Source organism: Pangasianodon hypophthalmus, chromosome 11, assembly GCF_027358585.1.
Source record: "Pangasianodon hypophthalmus isolate fPanHyp1 chromosome 11, fPanHyp1.pri, whole genome shotgun sequence".
NCBI classification, from domain to species: Eukaryota; Metazoa; Chordata; class Actinopteri; order Siluriformes; family Pangasiidae; genus Pangasianodon; species Pangasianodon hypophthalmus.
The window spans coordinates 16122558-16136879 of record NC_069720.1 but is presented as its reverse complement, the minus strand read 5'-3'; the positions used below and the strand labels follow the sequence as shown (position 1 = coordinate 16136879).

Here is a 14322-nt window from a genome sequence, read left to right as displayed (position 1 = left end):
CTTCATCGGCTTGAGCAGATGACTGAAGTTTTATTGCATCATTATTATATAATTTTTTTCCTCTCAACCATTTTGTGTAATGTGTAAGTGGCTGCACAGGGAATCCATGTGTATTAACTAAGGAATAAAACAATTTATAACAGCACACCCTGTCTTATCAACAACTGAGTGGTGTTATGGGGCAAGACATGAAGCGAAGTTACTGTTACCACAGCAAAGATCCAATAACAGCACATCCCGAAGTCTTTTATTCCTCTAACAGGGTGAATACTGCTAAAGTGGAACACATTAGGTCCCAACAGAAATATGTCTACAAATATGTCAACAAATATTTTACAAATCTAGTATTTGATCAGAGCAAACAGACCAGCCTGATGTTAAAATCAAACCAAATAACTTTATTCAGTGTGCAAGTCAGTAAAGCTGACAGTTTAAGATTTCCTATGTCTCTAAGGCAAAATAATTTACACCAGCTCAATACAGGTCTTAGTAATCAACATGCCTTTTAAAGAAATGGCACAAATTCAGTCATAATTTTGGGTATAGAATGGCTTCTGAATTGCTTACAGGGAGGATAAATACTCTTGAAAAATACATCAACTAAATGGCACATTTACTTCAATCATTATAGATCTAAAATTAGCTTTAATCTGGATTAGTACTGGATTCTGTATTAGATTCTGGATTATCATCCGAGTAGTAAATGGCACAAACTGTTCATGCTTGGTCCTCTTCATATACTGTTATTATAAAACCAGTGTTGCCCTTACTTAAAAAGCATTATCCCTAAAACACGGATGAATTTGTGTCCTAGACTAAAACATTAGTCACGGGCAAGAATTAAGCAAAGAAAAGTGGCATTCTGTAGTTAACTATAACAGTGCAATTAGCTATACTGCAATAACAACATAAAGTTGGTTGTGTGCTGTGTGTAATAGTTAATATTTCTATGACTAAAAATTAAGCATATACAACAAAGTAGATAAACATTAAGGCTTACAGAAAAAAAAAAAAAGAACTGAAAAAAGTGAACTAAACAGAACCTTTGAAACCATTGCTTTGCAGTAGTAATATAGACATCGAATAGCTAAAGACACTGAACCTCTGCAAATCCCATGCTGCCAAACGGAGGAGATTATATATAGGCTTTTAGAGTAGATGCAGAATTATAATAGCCTGGGTATCAAATTGTTATCAAACGCTGTTCAAATTGGATGAAATAGATTGTATTAAAATCAACCCCCCCCCCCCTCCCCCAATATTTTTTTTTAAAAAAAAAAAAAAAAAAAAAAAAATCCTAAGGGAGCAATCAGAATCCGAGCTGGCAAGACGTAGCTGATCACGCTGCTAACAGTTTGGTATCCAAGCTAAAGTTGTGTGGCAGAGTAGAGGAAGCCGACACAAGAAAAACCATCAATTGTTCATTCCCACATGAAAAGGGTTTCACAACAACACACTTCTACAGCAAGAATACAATCATGCATTTCCCTACACCCCCCACCCCAAAACCCGATTTTTAGAACACATTCGCTGGCAGCACAATACAGAGAGGAATACTGGGAAAGAATGAAAACAAAGCGATCAATATCTCAAGACATTTTACACTCAAGAAGAAAACAATTAGTCAGAAACTGCAGAGCACAATCTTGAGGAGCCACACAGCAACTTCATGCTTTTCTTGTATCTTGATTAGTAGTCATCAGGATACCTACAGGTGGAGTGAAAAGAAAACAAAAAATCTGTACGTGATGTGCTTTGAAATATTGTCGTTTGATCTCAAAAAGATCTTTAGGGAACAGCGTGTGCTGGTTTGCCTCGAGTCCACTTACCTCAATGTCCTCTCTCAGTTGGAGTTCCTTTGTCGCACATTCTTGTCTTTGTGGTTTGTAGCAGAGTTGCTCTTCCTGAAACACAGAACATCAGCAGTGTGTTTCCTTAGTTTCCTTTTTAATTCATTAAAAAAAAAAACAAAAAAACAAAAAAAAAAACACAAGTGTACAATAACTTTGTTGAAAGTAATGAGAGACTTACAGTGGGGCTGAGCCTGAGTCATCATCTAGAGTCAGCAGGAAAGCACACAGAGGGGGAAAATATACACAACCTTGTTAGATTCTGGTAAGCAATTGGAATTATTTGATCAAGTTTTACATCTAGAAATGTTATCAGATGAATGGACTTGTTATATGAAAGCAAATCAGCACACAGTAATGTATGTCTACCATTTTAAGTTAGCTATGACAAGAAATCTATTAAATTATTAGCCTGGCCATCAATAATTAAAGGATAATTATACCCATGATTTGTGTGGCATAACTTAAACACTATTAATATTCCATGCACAATGCAGTTACTCATGCATCATAATGACTAAACAAATATGAAAAGTTTGACCCAGTGTAAACTTTCCATGCAACCTCAAAAGCCAAGACAGCGGTCCATATGATTGAAAACGTCATCCCCACTTATTTTATTTTCACACTGTTGTTACATACTGTCTCTGAGCAGTGAGGAAGTCTGCAATTCACCAGCGTAACCCATGCAATGAAAGTTTGATGCAGAAAGCATGCACAACGATGCTGCTAAACCTCTCCTGAACCCTGAAATATTACACGTGTTATTTTACCAAATGCCTGGATAGAGAAATAAACAAATCTGGCCTGGGTCAGGTCAGACTTATTCAGCCCTTTCATTGGATGTAGTTGGAATCACAAACAATTAGAGATGTAATCGTTTGATCAGAAGTTCACAATTTTTTTTTTTTTTTTTAACCCCCTTTCCCCAGTAACCAATGAAAGAGCTGTTTTCTTTTCACCATTTCTAGCAGCGGCTACTCTAAGCAAGAAGCGCATCTGGACTTGAAAAAAAAAAACTGCTCCATGTTCCTAGCCTGAGTAAAACCACTTCAGCCTGACATGCAGTTTTGAACACTTACCACAACGTAAAAGCAGCAGCGAACAGAGAAATAAACAACGTAAATAATAAAACACAGACCCAACTAAATCACTGCAAGTAGTTTTCCAAGAGATAACAAAAATATATACAAGAATGCAAAAAAAAAAAAAAAAAAGTGATGAAACAAGATCAGGCATCCTTAAAAAGTATGTCTAAGAAGGAAAAAAAAATCTGATCACTGATAATACATACATTCATTGGACATTCAGTGGGCTACAAGCAGAGTTATTTAAATCAGGTGACCGATACATACCGTCATTAATCTCGTCAGGCTTTCTCCGCTTTTCGTAGATGAAGATGATGGTGACGAGGACGATGACCTCAGCCACAATGCCCAGGAAGGGCCAGAGAGCAGCCAAGCGGCTGCGCACACGGAGGTGGATCGTGTCGGTAGCCTGGCCCAGCTCGTTGCTCCCACTGCACTCATAGTCACCCGCATCCTCATTATTCAGGTCCATGATGATCAGCGAGGAACTGTTGGGTGTGCTCTTGATTGAATACCTCTCAGTACCATTGACGTCCTGAGTAACAGTAAAGATCGGAAAAATGTTTACAGTAGTTTACACTAGAAGGTGTGTACAGAGTACAGCGAATGTGCAACCCAAATGCTCAAAATCATTAAGTAGTCACACAAAAATGAAAATTACTGGCTGAAATGAAACCAAAATTCAGTAAACCTCAACTTTTAAAAGCAGAAACTGAAAACCTAGTGATGGTTTTTTTTTTAATTAAAAAGTAGTTCCAACACTTCCAGAGCTGCTAAAACAAAATCATGAATAATAGCAAACACTTTCGAACAAACTGTACACAAAGGCACTTACTACAGCCTGAAATCATTACAGCATTGCCAAAAAGTACTAATTCTTTTAACAAACAGCACTAGTAAGTTTTCACAATGTTAATCATCTCAGTAAAATGGTGCAAGTCATCATAACTTATGACTATCATCAATATCATGATACTTTAAAGAAAATATTATATATATATATATATATATATATATATATATAAAAAACAAAAAACACACACATACAACTTGTTCATCTAAACAAATATGCTTTCTACATCATTAGCTATTGGCCTAACATTCACTGTAATAACAATAATAATAATAAAAAAAAAAAAAAAAAAAAAAAAAAAGAAAAACAAAAAAACTTATACTGAATTATGCTGTCCAATAAGTGTTCCCACCAACACTACTTCTTACCTCAATGTAAAACAGTTCGAAAACAGTGACTTCAAGAACTCAAAATGCAAAAGGTAACATTTCTCAGACTTGACAATAATCTCAATATGTATACACTGCACATTACAGTCATACCTGAAGGCCAAGCTCAGTGACCTTATACCAGCTCCAGTCAGTGGCCGGGGGGTAGCTGTGGCAATCGCACACCAGCACCGCCTTATCATTCTCATTAGCATTCTCAGAGCGCTTGTGAGCCACAACATGAATGAGACCTGTGGAGGGAAACACTGCATTAGTTAAAGTATTGGTTACAATCTCCAAATCTAAATAATTTACAAAAGAGTATCACCTGCAAGTTTGTAAGAAATTGTATGTGACCAGAACTCAGTGTTTCATAAATACTTAAATGTCCAATTTACACTATAATGTCTGTACTGCTCTGTGAAGCCTACTTGTCTAACAAGGTCAAACATTCTCACCTTTTACTTCGATGAATCCTTTAGCATTTGGCTCAGAATGAAAGACGCAAGAATATTTTCCAGAGTTGGTCTCAATCTTCGAAACGCTGCCAACAGTGAAGAGAAAACAATAAGAGCATCCAGTTCCATGAGCTTCCTAAAAATTTTATACACCCAGAGAGGGGCGCAAACCCTGTCCTGGAAGGCCTGGAGTGATTTGGTTGATTTTTGGAATAGGCCAAAGCACAATATTCCCTCTGATTAAGGTAGGTTCAGACAGAGGGCGGTAACCAAGTAAAAATAAATGGCTTCCATTTGGCAGGCTGCCATCACATCCCCATAGTTACAACATTCACAGGTCTATTGTGCTCCAGTGAAGGAATTTCAGCCAGTGCTGGGGTGGTTTTACCCTGCCAGCTCTGGTCTACACGCAAAGCTGCACACCAGTACTATCCCTACCTCACTGGGAATCAACTAGGCTGTGTGTTTCCAACCTAATGCATAGAACTGCTTGAAATATTTTCACCCTTTCGTCACTGCTCATTTAGAATCAGTTTTTGCATTCTAGGGCTAAATAACATTACAATATTCCATATGTGTAACAGGCCAAATCTTTGAGCAGTGTGGTTAGTAAGTGTGATGAGAACATACGTGTACTCAATGTAGCGATCAGCGCCATCCTTCTTGGTGGTCTCAATAACCTTGCCGTTTTTTTCCCAGTGGTGGCCTGTGATTGGAGATGCTGGGTTGGTGAAGTTGCAGCTGAGTGTTGCAGAGGTCTGGTTGTTCACCTCTTCTGGCTTAACCACAATCACAGGCCCTGAAGATGTACAAGTCCATCAAAAAAAAAAAAAAAAAATTATTCTGTGCATTAATGAGATATTTAAATGAATCTGCTAGTACGGAATTGCATAGGACAGACCAATCAGTAGCTAATACTAACAAATAAGCATGAAAACATGCATGGACTAACCAACAAGAGATGCCTCCTTTAACATCTGACAAATCTCACTGAATTAAGTTCAAATTATTTAGATCAAGAAATATTTACTACATACAGTAATATAACTACTAGTATAATTATTTCAGATTTTAAAATATGAATAACAAATAAGAGTCACAAAGTTGTCAAATGTTCAGAAGTAAAAAGTACACTGAAGAGAGGGGAACTCTCCTGAAAGAAGATTTCTAAAGGTCAAGAAGGGAAGTTATATTGGGACTATGAGTTAGAGGGAAACAAAATGGAGTGCTAACAAATACAGGCGATGATGGGAGTAAGGGGCTTCAATCAACAATGAAGTGTGAAGCAAATAATTTACAGGCCACTTTCTTATATTCCAGTGGCATAAGTTGATCTCATAAGAAATAGAAGTTAGCACTGTTTAAAAAGGAAATACTAGGGAGCCCTGAACACCATCTACATAACCTGTGTTAGCACGCACAGACAACAAAATGGAAATCTCACACTTCCTGTAGCAACTGCAGTTTAAAAAAAATAAATAAAACAAACAGAGCATCGGTTTGCCATTTTAGGTACAGTAATGTCGGTGGGCTGGTCTGTGGTGGAAGGGAAGACACATGAGGAGAATTACAAGGGTAAGAACTGGAATCTAAGGGCTTCACATCCTCTAACTGTGGGCTGCTCTTCTACACCTCACCACTCACTTTCAAACACAATAACATTGGCCTGTGAGCGGATCCACTTGACTTTGGGCAGCGTCCTCAGGGCATTGCGGTCGGGGTCATTGGAAGCACGGCACTCGTAAACACCGGTGTCGTTGAATGTGAGATTGTAGAGAAGCAGGGTGCTGGCGCCATGCTGGATGTAGGTGGTGTTGATGCGCACACGATCATGCAGAGCTCCTTCAAAGAGCTGAGAAGCTGTCTCATTGGGCTCGTCGCCCTCTATAAACCACCACTGCACCTCTGGGATGGGGTTCCCTATCACCTCGCAGTGCATAACAGCACTGTCACCTACCAGCTTTGTCTGAGACATGGGCGACTTTATGAAGCCCGCTGTCCATAAATGACGATAAGTGGCAAGGATAGGTTTTAGATTCAGAGCAAGCAGTTCATTGGAAAGATGAATAATAAGCGATGGTAATGTTGATGGTTTAAAAAAAAAAAAAAAAAAAAAAAAAAAAAAAAAAAAAAAGGTAACAAAGAACAAACAACAAGAAGAGATTGTTAGAACAAAGGTAATGCAAAGTATAACTTAATGCCCAAAACCAAGCAAGCATTACTATGCAAGAACAAATGCTGGCTTGCATGAATATAGATACTGCACGATACCCAAATTCATGAAAGGAAAAAAGTAGATCTTGAAAAGCAATGAGAACAAGTGAGTCAGGACATGCAGTAAAACCTGAAAGAAAACATTTTGTTGTGGAGGCACTGAGAACAAGTTAAATGAAAAAGCTAGGAGGAAAATAAAAAGAACTGATGTGATATGGCTCATGGTATACTGAGTAACTTCTAAAGAATATAAAGTCACGCCTTAGCAATATTGTTTCAGCTTTACAGAAGCTCAAGCACTCTTCCGATGATTCTTGGAGGCCTCTTTCTTGTTTCAGCAAACAATGCCTGTGTGCAAAAGGTGAGCTCGATTTAAACTCCTATGGAGATATTTCAATGGAACTCCTCAGAACAATATACAGAGTGGACAACCTGAAGCACATGTCTGTCCGATTAATAAACAAACTTCAACATCAATGCTGAGAACACTGAGACTTTAACAAAATGTGTTTTTTTCTTTAAGCATAGTCCAACTGTATATTTTCTCAGAACAAGAGTGCCGAGTCCATGTATGCTCTCCATTATATTTCACAGCTGAAATAATACAAATCTCAGGTGTATGACCACAGGATTAGTAGAATACCATATCACGTTTTCATTTGACCCACTCCAACCAGTAAACTCAGAAGCAGCCGGTGCATGTGATCGAATATCATTTGGCCTTTAAACTGGAGCGGGCTGCATCTGGTACTAACCACTACTAAAGGTTATCTTTACAGCATTAATAGCATAAGGTCAAATCTGACTAAACAAACTTACTAACCTCATGTCATGTTGCAAAGGTTCAATTTGTTTTATCACATGTTAAAGTAAAATATTTATTAGCCATCCTAGTGATCACCTAACTCATCATAGATCAGGAGCATCAAAAAAATTCCTGCATTCATCTGTAAATGTTCTGACTAGAAATCAATTTATTATGAATTAAGATAATGATTATGATTTCTGTCAAATAAAGGACACATGCAATGCTCCTTCTAATATATACAATTCCTCAAATGTAGCTTGAGATCACAAATGCTGGCTAGGATGTGGCCTACTTCATCTTGAATAGAAGGCAGAGGTTATTACAGTATTCTGAAAAGTCTATAATACTGTATATATTTAATATCAAAGTACGTTATACTACAAACCGGCACATGCTTAATACAAGCACGGCAGTAGAAAGCCATCTTAACATGACAATTCCAAAATGATCAACAGGGATGAGCATGCAAATCTAGCTGATTTCAGAGACGTTTATGAGAATACAGCGAGTTCAAAGTCTGCTATGTGGCAGTTAATTTATTTACTCTGTAGACAGCAAAACTCTCCTTTCCACACTGACAAAGCCAAATTACAAAAGACTGTAAACTGAGTGCAAACATTGGCCTGACAGAATTGTATAGGCTTCTAGGAACTTGAAAAATGAGCAGCAGCCCATCACACGGACTCAAAGTGGTGTAGACAATGTGTGTTTTCTTAGGATAGGTGTGGAATGATGTAGTTTATAAAAATAAAAAATTATTAATAACCGAAATCTCAGTGTTCTCTCCACTGTACCTCATACTCATGAATTTGATTTATAATAAATAAATAAATATAAATCCCTCATCTCTCATATATTATATATAAATGTGTGTGTGTGAAGCTCAGTTATACTGCGAGACAGTGAGTGAATTTTTTTGAGTGAGTGACAGGCTGGAGAACAAATACAGAGATTCGATAATAAAATACACACAGAACACAGATTGTGTTTCACACACAAAACAGTCCTGAGAAATATATTCATCCCTACAGAGAGAGAAACAAATTTAATCCAGTTGAACTAATGTTTTAACAAGATCGTGTTCAGTAATACTGTAGTTAGTCAGCTGCCACATTATCTTTTTCCATAATGTAAAAAGTGTCTATAGTACATAAACGCATCTAAATACGTCACGATTACGGCATCGGTGACTAAACCACAACTAAATGATGCAGTTCATTGCTTAAACAGCTCAGTTATGAAGTACAGGATTTCCTGATCGCGTTGCACAAGAATTCTGTGTAAATCTGCCCCAGAGTGAGAAACGCTCCCGTGAACAAAATGGCAGTCACTAGTCAGCCATCATGCTGACAATACCAGACTCATTCGGCTCTGGATAAATACCTGCCTGCTCTTGTTAACCTAATTTTCCAGGCTGCGCTGAGCTGAAGACAGAAGGCCCGAGGGAAAATCTAATTTTAATTCTGATGTAGAGCTGCTACAGCACAACTCCTCTCAGCTAATGGTGCTTCCTTGTGACGGCCTCAACCTTTACCTGTTACTCAACTAGAGCAAAGGTGGACCTAAAAATGACAGACGGGAAAAAAAAAAACTGATGCCAAAAACAAAACTGGGTGTCATTTAATAGCAGTGTGTATAGAGTGTCTGAGTTTAAGTGCAGGTTTAGCTCAGCTGCAAAACACACAGCCACCCCTGCCATGCCCCGGCTCTATTTCTAACCGTGAGGCTGATTAGGTGGGGATTAACAGGCGATGACATTCATTTAGCTGTAGCCCCGAGTGGCAAAACATGTCCTATGGCACGGACACAGGGAACTCATGATCAAAAAAAAAAACAACTTTTTTTTAAAAAATTAATCTTTCTCAGCCGAGTTACTGGCGAGCAAGTGTCCGGATGTTTCCGCTCCCCTTTTGTTCGGTGTGGATTTCTGCACCACGGTGCTGGAAAGTTATAATGAGCTTACACTAAATCCTGTAAAGACTGAGGCCTCCCTGAAAGGTACAATGTCCACCAAACTGGTTAGATTTCTTCACTGTTAAGCCAGTTTTTTTTTTGTTTTGTTTTAATACAGTACACACTTGGTTAATAACAGCAATTTGGTGAAACAGAACAGTTTGAAAAAAACAGGTTTTATGTTTAACCTGATATGAGAAATTTCCAAAAGCCTACAAGATAGGGGCTGATAGAAAACTGGTCTAAACCGGTCTAACCATGTATGTAAATATTAATTAAATGCCATTAGTAAAACATAAAGTGGTGGTTTTAAAGGGCTGTAATGTAGGCAGCCACAAGGCGTGCAAAAGCAAGACTACCCCCTAACTTCACAACATTTCCACAACCTAGAAATGATCAACTTCTCTAAACCACAGAAGAGCATCAAGTCTCTCCCTAACTGTGAGCTAAATTAGTTTAGTGGGTTCATTTTGTGAGTTTTTGGGTTCATTTAATTCGTGTTATACTTGGCGTGTTGCTTTCAGGAGCCGAATTAAATCTTTTTAAGCTAATCAGGTTAACAGCCGGTGGGTTAGCGAGACATTTTAACTAACAATTATTTAGTCACCTTAGTAAACGCGTCGACGATTAATATTCATCATTATCAAGAACATTAATGTTGGAACGACACTAGTAGTTTAAAAAAAGTAAAAATAAGAATTAACTAATAAATAATAAAAAGGTGTCGCTAACCAAGTTGCTAACTAGCAAACTGCTTAGCTAGCTCACGCGAGCGACTTTGCTGGAGAGGAAATCCTTTAATTAACACTGAGAAACCTTTAAAGCTCCATGAAACTGTCGTATCTAGTCTAATATGTTCCATATAACTCGTGTACAATAAAAATCACTCGACGCAATGTTTATTTAAAACAAATTTAAACAGCTAACAGCACGTTTTCGCGAAGCAAACAGGCTACAGTGTATAGCATTCAGTGATGGCTGGTCAGCGATAAGAAAGACATCAGTCTTACCTGTCCCCGCAAAGGCCTGCTGAAAACTAAATAAAATAGCACCAAACGCCCACAACAGCCACATGTTGCCTCCTCACGCTTGTTAGCTCTTTATCTCGAAGGAAACGCTGTAGTAGAAGTGTAAAACTTGCCGTGAATGTACAAAACACGAGCGACTACTAAGCGCTCGGTATTTTTCTGACTAGCCGTTCGCTCGTCGTCCTCTATTTGATCCTGACGCGCACGAGAATGCGCACGTACGCACACAGGAAAACGTGTTTGCGTCATCAGGTCCCGTCGCTCGGGACGTGCGCGAGACTGAATGACAAACTGATGTATGCGTTACTATAGGCGGAGAAGCTGAAGCTGCATAACCCGAGGGGTGCACTTAAAAAAGTTATTTTGTTGTTTTTATAGTATGTGAATCGCAAATATCAACAAAAGTTCTTTTCAGCTGTATTTCATATTCTTCCATAATGGCCTGAGAGTATTATTTCTTTATGCACAAATACAAACCAAACTGCACTTTGATCCCTGTGACTATTGCACAACCTATTGCTTTTTACAGAGCATTAACAGTGCCTATCTTCTGGCGTTAGAGTGCCATCATTTCAGGTGATCAAACTTTATTTTACTGCTTTATTCCTTGTTCAGGTCGAACCCTTTAAAAATGAAATGATGGCTGTTGTGGAGAGTGAATCTGATGCAGATATTGTTTTTCCACTGTCCATTATTGTTAAGGAAGTGTACTGCTTTCCTTTCACAGATTGAATCGACATCACCATCTAGTCCATTATAAAGCAGTCAGAACTCACACTGCCAAATGATATCTATGAGCCTAAGGCTATTTTCCAGCCCAGCCTTTAAAAAAAAAAAAAAAAAAAAAAAAAAAAGACACAATACTGCCATCCAGTGACAAGTTCTGATATAAGCACATACTAACAGCTAGCAGGTTTTTACCCAGTTGCATACTCAGTATTATGACAAGTTGTATTACTGTCATGTTTTGGCATATCATTTATTCACTTTAATCAAATTTTGAAAGACTGCTTTTGGTTTCTGGGACTATGCACCAATGGACAAACTCAGGTTTAAGCACTTTTTCCTCACTGGTTCTACACCTTATTTTTGAACGTTGAAAATCAATCTAAAAAGTTACTTGCTGTATGAAAAAAATATTTACTTTGACACAGCAGTCTTTTTATAGCCAATGAACAGAGAATACCTAAGCAATAAAATGCATATATTAATATGAAAAAAAGCACAAATTATGCCTGCTTCATGTTGCAGCTTTATTATAGGAAAGTGCATGCAACACACACACACACACACACACACACACACACACACATATGTCACACCTGTTGAGGTATATCTCCTGTTTAGAGAGTGACAATGTCCTTTCTTGTTTAAAGGTTGACTGTAAAATAAGAAGGTGACTCATTTATTTTGCAATCCTTTGGATGTTGCAGTAGTGAATGATTATCCTTGAAGCTTTTCCCTTAAAAAGGACATACATACTGGCTATTTAAGTGTTTGGTATCATGATTTTGTGCCAGGCTTTAGTCTGAAATATTATGCAACAAATCATCAGTCGACTAAAGTAGTTAAGGCTCTGTTAAGGCTAATGACCTGAAGGTTGTGAGGTCAAATCCCAGAACTGCCTTTGAGCCACTTTATGCTCTTGATCAAAACCCATAGCTTTCAGTTGTGTATTTAGATTAGACTCCTGTGTATTTACATTAGACTCCTCACATAAATCAGTTTGAATAAAAGTGTTTGCCAAATTAACAAATTTAATTGATAAAAAGGTCTCTTTGCAAAGGTTCATTGAGTGCTCTTTGTTAGGTTAAGATAGTTCATAGCTTCATAGAATCCTTCCTACTAACATCCTAGAATCATTCCTGAGAGGGAAACAGGGTTCTACGTAGAACCTTTAGGGGTTCTCCAATAGGACAACAGAAGAAACCTTAAGGGTTCTAGATTTGTCCTTTTTTTTAAAAAGAGGGTAGTCCACTCTCTCTGCACAGTCAGTGTTTAAAAGGTTTTTGTTAAAATACACTAGGGAGATTTTCTCTGTGAAACAGGATCAAACTGTTTATAACCTTCAATCCAGGGTATGAGACCTACCTCTCTCTCTCTCTCTCTCTCTCTCTCTCTCCCTCTCCCTCTGTAGTATAAATTTCGTGTTTACCTCCTGGTCCAGCATGAGGCCAGGAGACAGGTAAAAAACACTGCAAGAGAAAAACTCCAGACAACATAAGGCTATTATGTTGTGTGGAAAAAAAACACACTGCGCAGAGAGATCATGTGTTCTAGATTTTGCTCCATTCATTTCAGAAACAGGAAGTACACATTAAGTCTCACACTCTTAGAAAGCAAGTGACAATTTTTTATGATTTCCACATGAACTTTCCTTTTAACCCCTGACTGCTCTTATTAGAAAGTGATGCACTTACTGATGTTTAGTAATTTTTGGATTTTAAAACATTTACATTTATTAAATATGGCAGATCCATTTATCCATTGTGACTCAGAAATGATGGAGAATTGAATCCAACCCTATAGCTGAGCTGTTGAGAGATTAGGGTCTTGCTCAAACACTCAAGAAAGGCCTGAAAAGCTTGTGATTATTTTGCACCCTGGTCATGGAATAATCTTCAGAACACATTACAGCTTAATCACTTTGTTACAATGGGAGAGTTTAAAGCTCTGAAAAAATGTGTAACTGAAGAGTGTAATTGTTATTCATAAGCTGGACTTTGTATTATGTGTTTTGTATTATTTTCTTTTTTTGTCTGTATTTTTGTGTTTGTTTTTGTGTGTTTGACTCTTAAGTTTGTTACTCTGTAATGGTGTGCCTTCTTGGCCAGGTCTTCCTCGAAAAAGAGATTTAATCTCTAAGGACTTCTTGGTTAAATAAAGGTTAAATAAATAAATATAATGAATAGGCCATGTTCTGGTCACTAACATAGAACTTTAACTTCTGCCTGTGTTCTATGTGTGTGTACATTAAAGATCTGTGTTTAAAGAAACAGACAGATACATTGCAATTCTATCAGAGGAGGGATTTTATTAAAGAGCTATTGCATAATGCTGAAATATCACAGCTAACCATTTTAGGTTTTTCAAATATCTTCTGATCCACCTCGACCCTGATCAGGATAAAGTGGTTACTGAGGTAGAATGAACGAATTATTGGCTGATGACCTCTTTGATTCACGATGGGCTGTGTTTTTGTGAAAGCTGGTGTCGTACTTAAGAGGACTCAAGGACAGAACATCTGATTAGACTGACTCAATTATAAAAGCAAAAGCTATCATCCTACAAACCCCAAAAAAAGATGAATACATGATATGTGTGATCTTCACACACTTATAATGAACAGTGGGCTGAAATACACATCTCCTATCTGCATGATTAATTGTCTTCACACCCTAAGATAATGTAATCAGTTGAAAAACTGCTGACATAATAAGCCAAAACACCAATTCAAATAATGGAACAGGAAATATGTGAACATCTGGATTAAACCTATCATTTATTCTTGCTGTGTTGGAACACATGACCACAAGGTGGTGCTTATGCTTACTGCTTCGAAAACACAGTACTTTGCTTTGGACCTCCATCTCACTTAGTAATGCTCTTTTACCTGATGTGGCATTCCTTCTCACCTGTTTATTTCACTTTTCCCATTGTATTTACACTTGTATGTGTACAAGTTCATGCACATTAACTGCA

The 14322-nt window shown here is 37.7% G+C and overlaps 1 protein-coding gene across 2 annotated transcripts; it reads right to left on the bottom strand.

Annotated features, from left to right (window-relative positions):
• Positions 1-377: 377 nt before the first annotated feature.
• Positions 378-10877, bottom strand: bsg (basigin). Of its 2 annotated transcripts, XM_053237941.1 has the most exons (9): positions 10603-10877; positions 6262-6612; positions 5248-5416; positions 4618-4703; positions 4274-4410; positions 3206-3473; positions 2032-2056; positions 1830-1904; positions 378-1708 (listed from the first exon to the last, which is right to left on the bottom strand). In XM_053237941.1, the coding sequence occupies exons 1-8, from the start codon at positions 10664-10666 to the stop codon at positions 1844-1846; spliced, it is 1161 nt and encodes a 386-aa protein (XP_053093916.1). In that variant the 5' UTR covers positions 10667-10877; the 3' UTR covers positions 378-1708; positions 1830-1843. The 2 variants fall into 2 exon arrangements, with proteins under 2 accessions (XP_053093916.1, XP_026769309.1); XM_026913508.3 differs by lacking the exon at positions 6262-6612 and having other exon boundaries at positions 10603-10859.
• Between the last annotated feature and the right edge of the window lie 3445 nt (positions 10878-14322).